Source organism: Taudactylus pleione, unplaced genomic scaffold (assembly GCF_031769625.1).
Source record: "Taudactylus pleione unplaced genomic scaffold, aTauple2 ptg000768l, whole genome shotgun sequence".
Lineage (NCBI taxonomy): Eukaryota > Metazoa > Chordata > Amphibia > Anura > Myobatrachidae > Taudactylus > Taudactylus pleione.
In genome coordinates this window covers 1089209-1106032 of record NW_028285170.1, presented here as the reverse complement: position 1 = coordinate 1106032, position 16824 = coordinate 1089209, and the positions used below count along the sequence as shown (strand labels likewise).

The 16824-nt window shown below is 46.8% G+C and overlaps 1 protein-coding gene and 1 pseudogene across 1 annotated transcript; one reads left to right on the top strand and one right to left on the bottom strand.

Annotated features, from left to right (window-relative positions):
* Positions 1 to 210: 210 nt before the first annotated feature.
* Positions 211 to 16656, bottom strand: LOC148476850 (uncharacterized). The gene is made up of 4 exons (XM_088457570.1): positions 16575 to 16656; positions 13927 to 14077; positions 2985 to 3240; positions 211 to 860 (listed from the first exon to the last, which is right to left on the bottom strand). Exons 2-4 carry the CDS (start codon positions 14002 to 14004, stop codon positions 286 to 288), a joined length of 909 nt encoding a protein of 302 aa, XP_088313696.1. The 5' UTR covers positions 14005 to 14077; positions 16575 to 16656; the 3' UTR covers positions 211 to 285.
* LOC148476851 (lamina-associated polypeptide 2-like) lies at positions 8596 to 9485 on the top strand (annotated as a pseudogene).
* Positions 16657 to 16824: the final 168 nt, after the last annotated feature.

Here is a 16824-nt window from a genome sequence, read left to right as displayed (position 1 = left end):
GGTCACCCCAGGAACGAACAGGAACGAACAGCGGGGCTCAGTAGAACATGCGGCGGCTCAGGGTAATCGATAGGGCCCCCCAACACAGCCGGTATTTAGGTATTGGTGTCCTTTTAGTGGGGTTTCAGAGGAGCCGATCTGGGACACGTCTTCCTCCCTCAGATGTCAAGCCACGCCCCAGCCCTCCTCTTTTTATATTGACACACATCCCAATTATCTGCGGATGGATAACTTAAACTGTTACTGTGTGGCTGGAGTGTTGATACAACCCTGTTTTGTATCAGCTCAGAAAAATGCTTTTCTCCTATGTGACAGGTGATGTCTAACAAGATGTGATTTTTCTGTAAAACATTTTCCACACTCAGAGCATGGAAATGGTTTCTCACCTGTGTGACGTCTCTGATGTGTAACAAGATCTGATTTCTGTGTAAAACATTTCCCACATTCAGAACATGGAAATGGCTTCTCACCTGTGTGACATCTCTGATGTGTAACAAGAACTGATTTCCGTGTAAAACATTTCCCACATTCAGAACATGGAAATAGTTTCTTACCTGTGTGACTTCTCTGATGTGTAACAAGAAACAATTTACATGTAAAACATTTCCCACACTCAGAACAGGCAAACACTGTAGCAGGTGTATGAGCTGCACTATGTGTAACAAAAGCTGAGGTATCAGAAGAACAGTCCTCGTGATTACAGGGATCATATGATATATCTGCACTGTGAGGTACTGGATGTTTATTAAGTATAACTGATTTGTCTCCTGGAGATTCCTGTGTGATGTTATCTTCTATCTTAATATCTGTAGACAAGATGAGATCTCCCTCCAAGTCATTCCTGCTTGTGCGTCCATCTGCTGGGAATACAATAAATGTATTATGAGATCTTTATACAGCTCAAACACATTACCAGCACTTTACAGAGAATATTTGTCCGTTCACATCAGTCCCTGCCACAGTGCAGTTTAAAATCTAGAATCCCTACCACATGGATACACATGTACCCACACAAAGATAATTTTGTGTCAGAAGCCAAGCAACCTACCACTATGATTTTTGGAGGGTTTGAAGGAAAAACATACAAACTCCACATAGATATGCAGATGGTACATCACCAATGGAAATCTCACCCCGAATGCAGACTTTGCAGGGTAACGTTCCCTAGCCATCATCACAGCGCAGGAAGCCTCATTAGCCAGTGATGGTGGTGAACCACAATATCCATCTAGACCACCCTCACGCATACACACGGGAAACATGTGGGCTAATCACCAACTGCGTCACTACACAAAGTTCCCCAGGATATATATGTAGCAAAATCAGCCTCTATATGGTCCTCTGGTCATCCTCAGGGAGAGAAGCCCCACCAGAGTCATGTTACTAAATTAGGGTAATGAGTCACTGTATATAACCGCTGAGAGGGAAGGAGAGCGATAGGACAGAGCAACACAGAATGATGGCGGCACAGAGCGGGGGGCAGCAGCACAGGGTAGGGGAATGGTACAGGGCACAGAGAGGGGAGGCAGCAGGACAGGGTAGCGGAATGGCGCAGGGCACAGAGTGGGGGAGGCAGCAGAACAGGGTAGGGGAATAGCACAGGGCACAGAGTGGAGGAGGCAGCAGGACAGGGTAACGGAATGGCGCAGGGCACAGAGCGGGGGAGGCAGCAGAACAGGGTAGGGGAATGGCACAGGTGTAAAGCGGGGGAGGCAGAGGGACAGGGTACTAGAAAGGCGCAGGGCACAGATGGGCAACAGCAGAAAAAGCAAAACAGAAGGACAGAGCAGGATTCAGAGACAGGTCAGCAGATAAAGCGCAACAGTACAGAGCATCTAAGCAGAGAGACTGGAGGAAGCCATTGTGCAATGACGGGTGTGTGGTTATAGCTCTGTGTGTGTGTGAGAAGGTGGAGTTCATGTGACGTGTGCATTGTGATGTGTAGTATGCAGCACATTGAAAATCAGTCACATATTACTCAAGTAAGATAATGGCTATTACATGTAGCTGTGCATGAGAAGGATCATGGGGTCTCATTACCTTAGCCAGTGATTTAATCATTATAGTGACATCCCATGTACTGATATACAAGATACACCAGAGAGAGGAGACTGGTCAGATATCTGGGCTGGTAACACACAGTGACATGATGTGAGGAGGAGAGCAGGAGTATAATAGGGGCTGATGGCTCCTGATGTATGAGATACACCAGAGAGTGTGGGGAGGAGACTGGTCAGATCTCTGGGCTAGTAACACATAGTGACATGATGTGAGGGGGAGAGCAGGAGTATAATAGGTGCTGATGGCTCCTGATGTATGAGATACACCAGAGAGTGTGGGGAGGAGACTGGTCAGATCTCTGGGCTGGTAACACACAGTGACATGATGTGAGGGGGAGAGCAGGAGTATAATAGGGGCTGATGGCTCCTGATGTATGACATACACCAGAGAGTGTGGGGAGGAGACTGGTCAGATCTCTGGTCGGGTAACACACAGTGACATGATGTGAGGGGGAGAGTAGCAGTATAATAGGGGCTGATGGCTCCTGATGTATGAGATACACCAGAGAGTGTGAGGAGGAGACTGGTCAGATCTCTGGTCTGGTAACACACAGTGACATGATGTATGGGAGGAGAGCAGGAGTATAATAGGGGCAGAGGAGGGTGTAGAATAAGATTGTAGTGACTGAATTATTATTCATGTTTACTTATAATAAGCCAATCTTAGTGCTATATGCAAGATATGTAGTTATTAACATGTCCCACACACATTGGAGCTTACTATCTAAATACCCGAACACACAGGTGCATTGTGTGAGAAGTCAATTAACATACCAGTATTTTGGGGGGATTTGAAAGGAAATCCACTCAAAACGGGTAGAACACACAAACTCCACACATATAATAAGATGGTTAAAATCTAACTGAACACTATACCATGGTGCAGAGAATGTGACTATTCTGTAATAAGTGTTTATTACTCACCTGTGCTGATATCTGTAGGGATTTCCTCCTTCTTACACTGCTGATCACTTCTCACATATGTCTCTTCTTCTCCCTCTATATTTTCTGCCTTTATATCAGTCACATACGTCTTTTCTTCTCCCTCAATATCTTCTACCTTGATATCAGTCACATACGTCTCTTCTTCTCCCTCTATATCTTCTGTCTTCATATCAGTCACATATGTCTCTTCTTCTCCCTCTACTTCTTCTACTTTGATATCAGTCAGATCTTCACTCTAAATGACCCATAAAATAATAACACTTTAAAATGTATGTTCCATTAAGAATATTAGTGTATTAGATGCACACAGGTCAGAAAATGAAATATTGGATTTTTATACTTACATTATGTATCCTTCTATCTCAGTCCTCTGAGGGACACTGGATACTATGAGGTACAGTGGGCTTCATTCAGAGGTGGCCATACGGTCTACGACCGCACGGCCGCCTCGATGTTTGTCCAGTGCGCACGAGGGAGCCGGCACCTTCGTGCGCATGTGTGAGACCCGCTACGACCGACAGCGCCGGTCGTAGCGGGTCTCTTTCCAAAGGGGGCGAGCTTTCGATGTTGATTGACAGCTCGCCCCGTTTGGAAGGTGGGCCGGGGGGGTGGCAGCCCAAACGGAGGCGTTCCCATGGGAACGCCTGCCGTTTGGGGGAGGCCCCACTGACATCACTAGTGATGTCAGTGGAGAGCTTCCGGCTCTGACAGAGCCAGAAGCTCTCCGGGGCTTACGACAAGTGAGACCCTACCCTAGGGTCTCGTCGTAAGCCCCGATGGTCGCTGACCATCGCGACCATCACCCTAGCGGTCATTAGAGCTGTGGGTGTAAACCCACAGCCTTACGACTGAAACAGAGGCGGCCGGTCAGGATGCAAGCGGTCGCCCAGTTTCTGAGCGACCGCTTGCATCCTCCGACTGCCTCTGAATGAGTGCCAGAGTGTGGAGACAGAAGCATGGTCACTTTATATTAACTGGAAAACATCTATAAGTGCTGGTGTTTCTGCACTGTGTACAGATCCCAGCTGGTGTGTGACTACCCGCTTCTGCTCTTCCTGCTGATACAGTGTACAGATCCCAGCTGGTGTGTGACTACCCTCTTCTGCTCTTCCTGCGGATACAGTGTACAGATCCCAGCTGGTGCGTGACTACCCGCTTTTGCTCTTCCTGCTGATACAGTGTACAGATCCCAGCTGGTGTGTGACTACCCGCTTCTGCTCTTCCTGCTGATACAGTGTACAGATCCAAGCTGGTGTGTGACTACCCGCTTCTGCTCTTCCTGCTGATACAGTGTACAGATCGCAGCTGGTGTGCGACTACCCGCTTCTGCTCTTCCTGCCGATACAGTGTACAGATCCCAGCTGGTGTGCAACTACCCGCTTCTGCTCCTCCTGCCGATACAGTGTACAGATCCCAGCTGGTGTGTGACTACCCGCTTCTGCTCTTCCTGCTGATACAGTGTACAGATCCCAGCTGGTGTGTAACTACCCGCTTCTGCTCTTCCTGCTGATACAGTGTACAGATCCCAGCTGGTGTGTGACTACCCGCTTCTGCTCTTCCTGCTGATACAGTGTACAGATCCAAGCTGGTGTGTTACTACTCGCTTCTGCTCTTCCTGCTGATACAGTGTACAGATCCCAGCTAGTGTGCGACTACCGGCTCCTGCTCCTCCTGCACATAGTGTACAGTTCCCAGCTGGTGTGTGACTACCCGCTTCTGCTCTTCCTGCTGATACAGTGTACAGATCCCAGCTGGTGTGTGACTACCCGCTTCTGCTCTTCCTGCTGATACAGTGTACAGATCCCAGCTGGTGTGTGACTACCCTGTTCTGCTCCTCCTGCAGATAGTATACAGGTCCCAGCTGGTGTATGTCTGCCCGCTATTGCCACTGAAATCCTCCCCTTAACCTCACTGGTTAAGTTTACACCCAGGTTATTTGACACACTGTGCGCCTGATTCAGAGCTGGCGTTTTTCTTTTTTTTTTTGTGCGGTCTCCTGGCCGGTCGCTTAGCTGTGGGTGACCACCCACAGCTATTGCGAGCGGCCAGGTGATGGTCTCGACCATCGCGGCTAGCGACTAGACCCTTGTGGTAGGGTCTCATTCCCGCAAGCCCCAGTGCGCTTTCGGCTCTATTAGAGACGGAAGCTCACCCACTGACATCACTCGTGATGTCAGTGGGGCCGCCCCCAAATGGCAGGCGTTCCTTCGGGAACACCTCCGTTTGGCCAGCCACCCCCCCTGCCCGCCTCCAAAATGGGGCAAGCTGTCAATCAAAATCGACAGCTGCCCCGCTTTGGTGCGAGACCTGTAGTGACAGAGCGCCCGTTGCTATCCGGGTCTCGCACATGCGCACGTCGGAGCCAGCTCCGGTGTGCGCATGCGCAGTGGCCAAACATCGACCCGCTCGCGAGCGCATCTGAATCAGGCCCTGTGTCTTTGAAAAACTTCCCAAGCTAGAAATATATAATATGAACCAAGATAGGTGGGAACACTGGGCCGCCATGGAGTGCTGGGAGAAATAGGAATTATCAGGTACATAAATCACTATTTTCGCCTTTAGTCCTCCTTGGCAGCCCTTACCATAGGACGTACAAAGGCTATACAATAGCGAAGACTACAAAGATACATATAAAGCAACATATGCTGCATACTAATAATTTTTTTTCTACGATCCCCCGTGACAACCGTTACAATGGGATAACATTCCACCTCCTATAGCTTAGACAGGATGTTTTCTAGGGACCGCCCACCTGCTGGTATATAGCCACACTCCTCTTCTTCCCTCTGTGTCTTTTCTTCTGTCTCGTAGTGAGTGGAGATTGTGTAGGAAAGTTTATTTTTTTCTGTCAGGGGTTACCTCCCTTTTTTAGCCAGCATAGGTGTGTTTTCCGTGACTGTGCGGGGTGGCACCTCGAGGGAGAGAATACAGCCCCTGGGAGTGTGGCCTTTACAGAATCCTGCCCAAAAAGTGTGCTGCCGGGAGTGTACTAACAGTCACCCTGGACAATGGCCACGGTGTTGGGAGCGTGGCCTTTTCAGATTCCTGCCGATACTGCCGCTGGAGGGGCTGGAACTTTCTATCCAAGCGGCCATTTGACTTACCCATGTGGCTGCTGTAGAGCCGGGCCATCGGGTGTATGAACAGAGCAGTTCCCTGCTACTTCCGGGATCGTGGAAGACCCACAGTGCACAGCGGGTTAGATGTGTCCCAGGATGCCGAGCGGGTCAGGTCGCGCATGTGCAGCAGCTAACCAAGGGAACTCTGCCTCTTTATAGATGACGCCGGCTACCACAGAGCAAACATAGTAACTGAGTTGTGGCTGTGAATTGCTACTGAGCTGCTTACTGGATTGAACCTCTGCTAAGAAATGGATAAAGAACCTTCCCCCATAAGCATTATAATGCCCAAAAGTGGTAAGTCCTTTTCTAAAGAGCTTGGTTTTACTCTGTTATTTTTAGGTAGTGACAGGTTTTATTGTTATATTCAGTGTGTCTGCAGTAACTTTAGGACCTAGAAAAAAGGGGGCTAAGGAGAAGCATTTATCCTTAACATGTGCTGTCTGTGATACGGTTTTTCCTGGGACTCTGGATAAAACTTTGTGTGGGGATTGTGAGGACAATCCAGTTTCTATTGCTAATCAGTCTAAGCAGCTTCAGGAGTCAATGGAATGGATGAAGAAAACTTGTGTGTCCAGAGAAGAGCTTTTGGGGATGCAGAGTGTTAAAAGGTCTAGATCTCAGATCTTGGATCTCCTCCGAATGATGAGGCTTGGGGCGACATGAGACTGGGATAGCCAAAGTTCTATTGCAACCAAAATCAAGGAGACTGCATATAAAATTTATTATAGGTGGTATTATACTCCTGAAAGACTTCATAGAATGTTTCTATCTTCTTCACCCGATTGTTGGCGGGACTGTGGCTGCAGGGGCACTATGGCCCTCATTCAGAGCCGTACGCTCTGAGCAGAGCGCACGCTCTGAATGAGGGCCGGGCTCCATTTTCATGGAGCGTCCTCCTGGACGCTCGTATAGCTGTGGGTCACCACCCACAGGCTATACGAGCGTGCATTGTGATGGTCGCGATGGTCGAGACCATCGAATTTGCGAGCCGGAGCCTGCGGTTGAGGTTTTCAACCGCAAGCTCCGGAGTGATTTTGGCTCTATCAGAGCCAAAATCACTCCCACTGACATCACTAGTGATGTCAGTGGGCCGGCTTCTGACGGGAGGCGTTCCCGTGGGAACGCCCCCGTCAGGGAGGCACGCCCCCGGCACGCCCACCAAAGGGGGCGTGCTGTCAATCAACATTGACAGCACGCCCCCTTTGATCGGACACAACGAGCGAAGGACTTTCCTTCGCTCGTCTCGTCTGGCGCATGCGCACGACGGAGCTCCCTCCGTCGTGCGCATGCTCAGTCCATAACATCGACCCACTTGCGAGTTCTGGGACTACTAAATTCTCTTCTGGAAGCTCCAATTTCAAAAAGATCCTTGGATATTTTTATTGTTCTATTCACCCCCGAATATTGGCAAATTTTCAAAAAAAATTGGCTGCACACATCCTCGCAGCAGCAAAATCCCTTATCGCTCTAAATTGGAAAAAGACCTCCCCACCACTCCTCTCTGTACTTAGGGATCAGATTTGGCATGTTGCGACCATGGAGGAGATAACTTATTACCTCCATGATCGAGGGCCTGTTTTTTCTCAAGTTTGGACTCCTTGGCTGACTGCTGAGTATAGTCCCCCTCTTTCTTCCACACACTCTGTACAGCGACCCATGGGCAACGACTGATGATTACCGTCCAGAAGATGTTTGATATGTATTGGTTCTTTGGAAGATGTGTCGTCTCCTCTTCCCCCCTCCTTCCTCCTCTCTTACCCTCTGTTTACCCCTCTCTTTTCTACCAAGTATTTTGAGTAGCTTTTATTTTTCTTTTCTTTGTTTAGTATTGTTTATAAAATTTGGTCTGTATTGGGTCTCTCTGACCCGTTTTTTTCTTATGTACTAAATTGTATTTTGAATGATCAAAGAATTATGAAAAAAAAGGTCTAGATCTCAAACTATCCTAAATTAGGGATAGGTATGGGAGAACGACAGCGGCATTCAGATGCTCAGAATCCCGAAAGGGGCCAGATAAGTATCAACCCAGCCCATTCACACCCTAACCCTCCTTCCTGCATCCTAACCCTCCCTACCCCAAACTCTAATTCTTCCGGTTAGTGCCTAACCCTCCCCCCTTTGTGCCTAACCTTAACTCCCCCTGGGGGTGCATAACCCTAAGCCCCCCTCTTCACAGCCTAACCCTAGCCTCCCCGTGGTGCCTAAACATAACCTTCCCCCGCTGCAAACAACTACCCGGCCCGCTATACTTACGATCGGGCTGCTGGCTGTCAGGATTCCAGGCGTCGGCATCTCAACTGATGTTGGGATTCCAGCACTGGGATTTTGACTGCCGGCATCCTGATCGGAGGTAAATTGACTACATCCCCCTAAATTATGATGGTGCAGTTTCCTCAGAGGAGCCTTTGGAAGATGAATTATGTGACATTTCCAGTGAATAATCCGTTGAGATAAGGGAATAAGCTAGAATGTTTAATGTTGACCTGGTTGAAAGTATGCTAAAAAAAATATCTAGAAAACCATGAATTATAAAGCAGCTGTGGTTCCTTCAGGGGAACACGATCCGTTATTTGAGGATAGGATAGAAAAAGGTCAATGATTTTCTGTGCATAGAGTAATGAAAGAGTTAATTTCTAAGGAGTGGCAGAATTTGGATAGGAGACAAGAAAAATTGTCCTGGATAGAGCATATGTATCCCTTTAGGGGTGATCAGTTCCTTAATTGGTGTGTAGTGACTAAGGTAGATGCAGCTGTGGCAGACTTCTAGAACTACGATACCCTGGGAAGATGGTGCAACATTTTGTGGTTCTATGGACAGAAGAATGGAAAATTCTCTTAGAAGATTGCACATTTCTTCTGTGGCGTCTTTAAAATCTGGAGTGGCGACAGCCTCAGTAGCTAGGTCCCTTAGGCTGCGGAGTTCTAATATGCATATGGATCTAGAGGAGAAGATTTCTAAGCCTTATATAATGAGACATTTGTAGATTATGCAAAAGGCCATAGAATTCCTATGTGAAGCATCTCTGGATGTGACATCTTTCTCAGCAAGGTCTCTAGTGTCTGGTGTGTACCAGAAAGGAGAGCTTTATGAATACGAGCTTGGGTGGCAGATGCCCATTCCACGAATAGGCTGGCAACATTACCGTTTGAAGGTACCTTACTATTTAGCGCTGAACTTGATGCTATGACACAGAGATCATCTTTTGAAAAATCAGTCAGGCTGCCGCAAGATAGAAGGAATAGATTTTCTTTGCCTACATCCTCCAGACAACAATTGAGGCTAAAAGTTATAGGCCATGAGTTCCTGCCGGTCAAGATGCCGCTGGTCAAAATACCGACAGTGGAAGTTCAACAGTGAGAATCCTGACACCCATATGTAAGTATAGTAACACTAACCCCTACCCTAACCCTCCCTCCCCAGTGCCTAAACCTAACCTCCCCCTCCCCGCATCCTAAACCTAACCCTCCCCCCTTAGTGCCTAACCCTAACTGTTATGGGGCATCTGAATCATAAACAAGAAGTATTTTATTAATGCAGGACACAGCAAAAATTATGAGATTGGCAGAAAAGAATCTGAAATCTCTAACAGCAATGCATGTGCCTGGGAAACAGAATGTATTGGCAGAATTCCTCAGCAGGAAAGTTCTTCTTCCAGGAGAGCGGGAGATGAATGGCGACGTGTTCCGAATGATTGTAAACAAATTTGGCCAGCCTGATGTGGACTTGATGGCAACACATCTCAACAGGAAGGTAGAAAACTTATTTTCCAAATATTATCTTCCTGAGACAAAAGCAGTGGATGCTCTCTCAATACAATGGAAGTTCCAACTGGGTTATATCTTCCCGCCATTCCCAATAATAGCTTGAGTTTTAAAACAGATGAGAAGACCAGGTGGAGGTAGTGGCGATTCTTTCTTTCTGGCCAAGGAGAGTGTGGTTTGCAACTGCCATGTTCTTGGCAGTACAGGAGCTGTGGACTCTGCCAGTGAGGCCAGATCTTCTACATCAGGGGCCAGTTAACCACCCATACCCACAAAAACTCTGAAGGCATGGAGATTAGGCGGAACCAGTTGAAGGATAAAGGCCTAACCGACCAAGTAATCCAAGTCCTGCTGCAAGCAGGGAAGAAATGATAAAGTCTGGAATAGATTTATTACCTGGAAAGGGTCTGCTGAGGAGGTTACCAAGCCAATAACTCTGCAAGTCTTGCAATTCCTACATGAGAGGTTTTCAAAAAGTCAGACAATTTCACCTATCAAGCAGCATTGAGTGTCCTATTGGATAGAAGGCTGTCAGAAGAAGATTTCATTAAAAGATTCTGCCAGGCTATTAAAAGAATCCGTCCAACCATCAAATCTTTTGTAGCTCATTAGGACTTGAACTTGGCTTTAAATTCCCTAATGATGCATCCATTCCAACCTTTACAGGATGTTCCATTAAAATTTCTGACTTGGAAAATTGTATTTCTTCTCAGTGAGTTGCAACCTTTGTGGGCAAAACAACCTTACTTGATTTTATGTATTATTGAATAAATATTTTGTTATGAATCATACCAGCGCAGAATTATATTTGTATAGTCTAGTCTAGTGTTTGTATGAGGTGGGCAATTACCTCTTAATGATTCTGCAGCAGGTGTGGTGGTAATTGAGCTTAGGCATGGAACAAGCACTGAGAATAATTATTCTTGATTTACTTAAATGTTCTGCCCGATAAGGTGGTATTGAGAACAAACCCAGCCTTTCTACCTAAGGTGGTAACATCTTTCAATTGGAATCAAGGGATCATATTACCCTCATTTTATCCTGAGCCTCAGAATGAAAAGGAGGAAAAATGACAAACGTTGGAGAAACAATGAAAGATATTAGAAAATTCAAACACTTGTTGGTTATTCCAGGTGGAATTATAAAAGGTTATGCTCCCACAAAACCATTTCCAGATGGATTAGAGAGCTGATCATATTCCTGTACAAAAATGACGGTCGGAAGGTTCCAGTTGTGATGAAGGCACATTCAACTAGGGCAATGGCTACTTCATGGGTAAGGAAACTCAAGCTTCAGTGAGGGATATGTGTGAAGCAGCCACATGGTCTTCAATTCATATGTTCTCTAAACATTATGCTCTTATGAGTCTTTGTACTAAGCCTTATAGAGAGATAAAGTTCCAACCAATCAGCTCCTGTCACTTTACAGGCTGTTTGAAAAATGGCATTTAGGAGCTGATTGGTTGGTACTTTATCTTCATCCACTTTACCTCTTTCTCTCGAAGTCTTAGTACATAGACCCCTTAATATTTCTACCGCCCACTTTGGGGGTCATGTTCTGCACAGGGCACTTGCTGAATAACTTGGCATGATAAAGTATCTTGTTGGCGTTACTGACCCGACCCTTATTCTGCTTTGGTATTTCCCATTGTGATGTCTGCCATGGGGGGGATCAGAGAAGAAAGTAGCAAATTACACTCACCGATAATTCCATTTCTTCATAGAGACCCCATGGCAGCCTTCAGAATATCCTCCCCTTGTAGTGTTTTCCAGGAACCAATTATACGGAGACACTGGAAAGACACAGAGGAAGGGGGGAGTGAGGATATATACCAGCAGGTGGACTGTCCCTAGAAAATGTCCTATCTAAACTATAGGGGGAGGGATGTTATCCCATTGTAAAGGCTGACATGGGGTCTCTATGATGAAATGTAATTATCAGTGAGTATAATAATACATTTATTACATGGCTGTGTGGAGAACGTGTCGCACACTGAGAATCAGCAGAGGATAATATATCCCAGTGGTAATGACTAGTGAGGTCATCCAGCTGCCTCTGCTAAGTTCTGTCACTGAGGGCTGTGCTTCCTTTGTCCAAAAAGTTACCTCTGCTCCAGTATAGGGGCTTATTACCACCCCTGGTACCTTATGTGCACATTTCCTGTATCCCTGTGTCATTACTTCTGTGCAACGTATGGAAGGGGCACAAACTTATACACCAGATACACTGTCACAAAGATGAGGTAATCAGTGACCCTGAGAAAAATTTACCCATTGAAGCAAGGTGTGTCAGGGTGGGTGCCCTGTAGACCCTCGAAGACAAAGAGTTAACTAAGGTAAGTCTATCATAACTCTTATTTTCTTCTTCAGGCTCCATGAGGATAAACAGGGATACCATGTGCAGTAAAGCAGTTTTCCCTAAGGGTGAGGACGCTCTTGAGCAGAAAGGAGAATCCACCGCCCAAAGGAAGCATCCTGAGAGGCAAACATATCAAAAGCTTAAAACCTGATGAAGGTGTGGACAGAAGACCACACGGCCACCCCCCACCCACAAATGGATGCAGCCTGTCAATCAGGCGAAGGTGTCCAGGGCACTGTAATCCGGGGTGGCAGTGATATCGCAGTACATGCGCCGTCCACCCACCATCGGGTTTGTGTACAGGTCTAAATCAGACCCCAGGCTTCTAAGAGACCTTGGGGAGATTTATCATAGCCTCTTAAGAGTGAACGAGTAGAGAAGTTGCCCATAGCAACCAATCAACATCCACCTTTTATTTTATAGAATGTATATGATAAATGCTAGCTCACAGCTGATTGGTTGCTCTGAGAAACTCTCCACTCTTTAGGAGCTTTGATATCAGGGCTGTGGGGTCGGGAAGCCAAACCTTCAAGTCAGACTCCTATTAGTAACACCGACCCCACAGCCCTGTGTAATACATCTCCCCCTCCTGCATGGAGACATAGACAGTGACATCCCGACACCTTATAGGAACCTGACATACGCAATGTTACAGTCATCACCCAGACACTTCCCCTGGTGTTACTGTATAATGTCCCATTCCCAGCAGTCACCTCTCCAGTCATCACCCAGACACATCCCCTGGTGTTACTGTATAATATCCCATTCCCAGCAGTCACCTCTCCAGTCATCACCCAGACACATCCCCTGGTGTTACTGTATAATGTCCCATTCCCAGCAGTCACCTCTCCAGTCATCAACCAGACACATGCCCTGGTGTTACTGTATAATGTCCCATTCCCAGCAGTCACCTCTCCAGTCATCACCCAGACACATCCCCTGGTGTTACTGTATAATGTCCCATTCCCAGCAGTCACCTCTCCAGTCATCAACCAGACACATGCCCTGGTGTTACTGTATAATGTCCCATTCCCAGCAGTCACCTCTCCAGTCATCACCAGGACACATCCCCTGGTGTTACTGTATAACGTCCCATTCCCAGCAGTCACCTCCCCAGTCATCACCCAGACACATCCCCTGGTGTTACTGTATAATGTCCCATTCCCAGCAGTCACCTCTCCAGTCATCACCCATACACATCCCCTGGTGTTACTGTATAACGTCCCATTCCCAGCAGTCACCTCTCCAGTCATGTCCCTGTATTATTACTATAGATATAAGTGATATCAGTGTGACACTCCCAGATCCCCTCACCTCCCCAGTCATGTCCCTGTATTATTACTATAGATATAAGTGATGTTACTGTGACACTCCCAGATCCCCTCACCTCCCCAGTCATGTCCCTGTATTATTACTATAGATATAAGTGATGTCACTGTGACACTCCCAGATCCCCTCACCTCCCCAGTCATGTCCCTGTATTATTACTATAGATATAAGTGATGTCACTGTGACACTCCCAGATCCCCTCACCTCCCCAGTCATGTCCCTGTATTATTACTATAGATATAAGTGATGTCACTGTGACACTCCCAGATCCCCTCACCTCCCCAGTCATGTCCCTGTATTATTACTATAGATATAAGTGATGTCACTGTGACACTATCAGATCTCCTCACCTCTCCAGTCAGCAGGTAGATGATCTCCAGGGTTAGATTTAGTATCCTCTCAGTCATGTGAGTCCTGTCTGTGTCCATCCTCAGTGATTTATACAGGACACGTCTCACCCTCACATGACTTCTAGTAAAGACTCTCTGGTTCTTCTTGTGTCTAGTAATAAATATAATAATCATCACAGATTACATGTATCTCTGAGTAATCAATATATTATAATAAATATCACAGGGTATTTGTAATATATACCTGTTAAGTCCTCCTCTTCCCTGAGCCATTTCACACACCTGATACACACTGATCACTATACACAGGTCACACACCTGATACACACTGATCACTATACACAGGTCACACACCTGATACACACTGATCACTATACACAGGTCACACACCTGATACACACTGATCACTATACACAGGTCACACACCTGATACACACTGATCACTATACACAGGTCACACACCTGATACACACTGATCACTATACACAGGTCACACACCTGATACACACTGATCACTATACACAGGTCACACACCTGATACACACTGATCACTATACACAGGTCACACACCTGATACACACTGATCACTATACACAGGTCACACACCTGATACACACTGATCACTATACACAGGTCACACACCTGATACACACTGATCACTATACACAGGTCACACACCTGATACACACTGATCACTATACACAGGTCACACACCTGATACACACTGATCACTATACACAGGTCACACACCTGATACACACTGATCACTATACACAGGTCACACACCTGATACATACTGATCACTATACACAGGTCACACACCTGATAACCAGTGATTACTACACACAGTATAAAATACACAAGTACACAACACCATATGACAAGATATTTCCCCAGGCCAGATCCCTCACAGACCACCCACCTTTTCCTCCTCATTCCACCCTCAGGTCATTCTCCCCAGTAACCTAGGATAAAGTCTCTGCCCCCATCATCTTACCCTACTTATCTGCTCCCCCTCCCCCATTATATGCCCCCGATAGCGCACCACATCTCCCAGCCAGCCTCTCTCCCCCACTACTGCCCTATTCCCCTGTCTCCTAATATCTGGGCGACTTGTGTACAATCATCCATCTTATTTTCTCTGCTCCCACATCTGTAATAATTACTGAGTGTCAGCAGTGTTTTATGGTCTGACTCCGCACCTGGAGTGGGACCATAAGTCCCAGCATGCCCTATCATGCTGGAATCCACAGTAAGCCTACCACTGTAGGATGTACGTTCCATGTGTGACAATTCTCCAGGCCATATTTATGTAGCACAGGGGAGAGGCTGAAGCATTTCTTGGAGGATAATCACTTACAAACTGAGAATCTAGAACAGTGTTTCCCAGCTCCAGCCCCGAAAGGTTCTTAAAAGGGCATGTTTTCCATATCTTCTTGCAGAAGCAGAGGTGCCTGCATCACTGACTAACACAATCTAAACGATCCATAGGTGGTACTTATGATCTCACTGGTGATTCTGGAAGGAGACCTGGAAAACATGCACTGTCATGAATCCCTGAGGACTGGCGCTGGTCCTTACACACATGATGGTAAGAGAGAAAGTGCTGGGAGCAGAGGGAGCTCCATACAGGTTGGTAATAATTAGAGGAATGAAAAGAAAGCTAAGAAATCCTCAGACAGGTGAGGACTCAGCAGGGCCTATTACAGAGGACGTCTGTGCATCTTATACATCACCCGGTGTACACTATGGTGTCTCTCTGTGTATTCTGTCACTTCCACACTAATAACCACCTACTGAGGGTACTGACCACCAGCTACAGCTGATACGTTCTGTATGGGGGGTCTGAGTGTGCCGGACACCTCCCTTTCTCTATAGTCTGTCACCCACCGAGCAGTGAGTGCTCCAGCTATATTATATGTAACACCAGGGTCTGCTCCACCTGTATTATATGTAACACTAATAACCACCTACTGAGGGTACTGACCACCAGCTACAGCTGCTACGTTCTGTATGGGGGGTCTGAGTGCTCCGGTCACCTCCCTTTCTCTATAGTCTGTTACCCACCGAGCAGTGACTGCTCCACCTGTATTATATGTAACACCAGGGTCTGCTCCACCTGTATTATATGTAACACCAAGGTCTGCTCTACCTGTATTATATGTAACACTAATAATCACCTACTAAGGGTACTGACTGCCACCTACAGCTGCTACGTTCTGTATGGGGGGTCTGAGTGCACCGGACACCTCCCTATCTCAATAGTCTGTTACCCACCGAGCAGCGACTGCTCCAGCTGTATTATAGTAACACCAGGGTCTGCTCCACCTGTATTATACCAACACTGATGTCTGATCCACCTGTATTTGATAAGTAACAAAAGAGTCTGCTCCACCTGTAGTATATGAAACACTGGAAGCTGATCCACCTGTATGATGGTAATGCAGCACATAGGTCTGCTTAAGTTATATATGTAACACTGGAGTCTGCTCCACCTGTAATATATGTAACACTGAAATCTAACCTACCTGTATAAAGATAATGCAGCGCCAAAGCTGTATTATAATAACAACAGTCTGCAGTGCATCACCTGTCATATATAACATTGGAGTCTGCTCCCCCTATATAACACAAATAAACACCATTACCTGCTGCCAGACACAACAATGGCCGCTCTCTGCCTCCTCCTCCTCCTACTGACACTGTATCCAGTAACGTAAGTTGCTGTTCTGGAAGAAGAAACGCCCCTCTCATCTCCCTGTAGCTATGGCTACTGTCTGCCCCGCCCCTCTTATCATAGTGACCGCCCTCTCATTCCCTTCAGGGCGGTGATTGGCAGCAGCGAGAAGCCAATCAGGAGGCATATAGTAGGAAGGACGTCCTGTAACTAGAAGCCAC

Excerpts from the sequence above, each read along its gene's own strand:
- LOC148476850 (XM_088457570.1), bottom strand. The coding sequence starts at position 14,004 with ATGGACACAGACAGGACTCACATGACTGAGAGGATACTAAATCTAACC. Across the intron at positions 3,241-13,926 it reads TCTACCTGCTGACTGGAGAG|AGTGAAGATCTGACTGATAT; the intron begins GTGAGGAGATCT and ends TGGGTCATTTAG. Across the intron at positions 861-2,984 it reads CCCTACAGATATCAGCACAG|CAGATGGACGCACAAGCAGG; the intron begins GTGAGTAATAAA and ends TTGTATTCCCAG.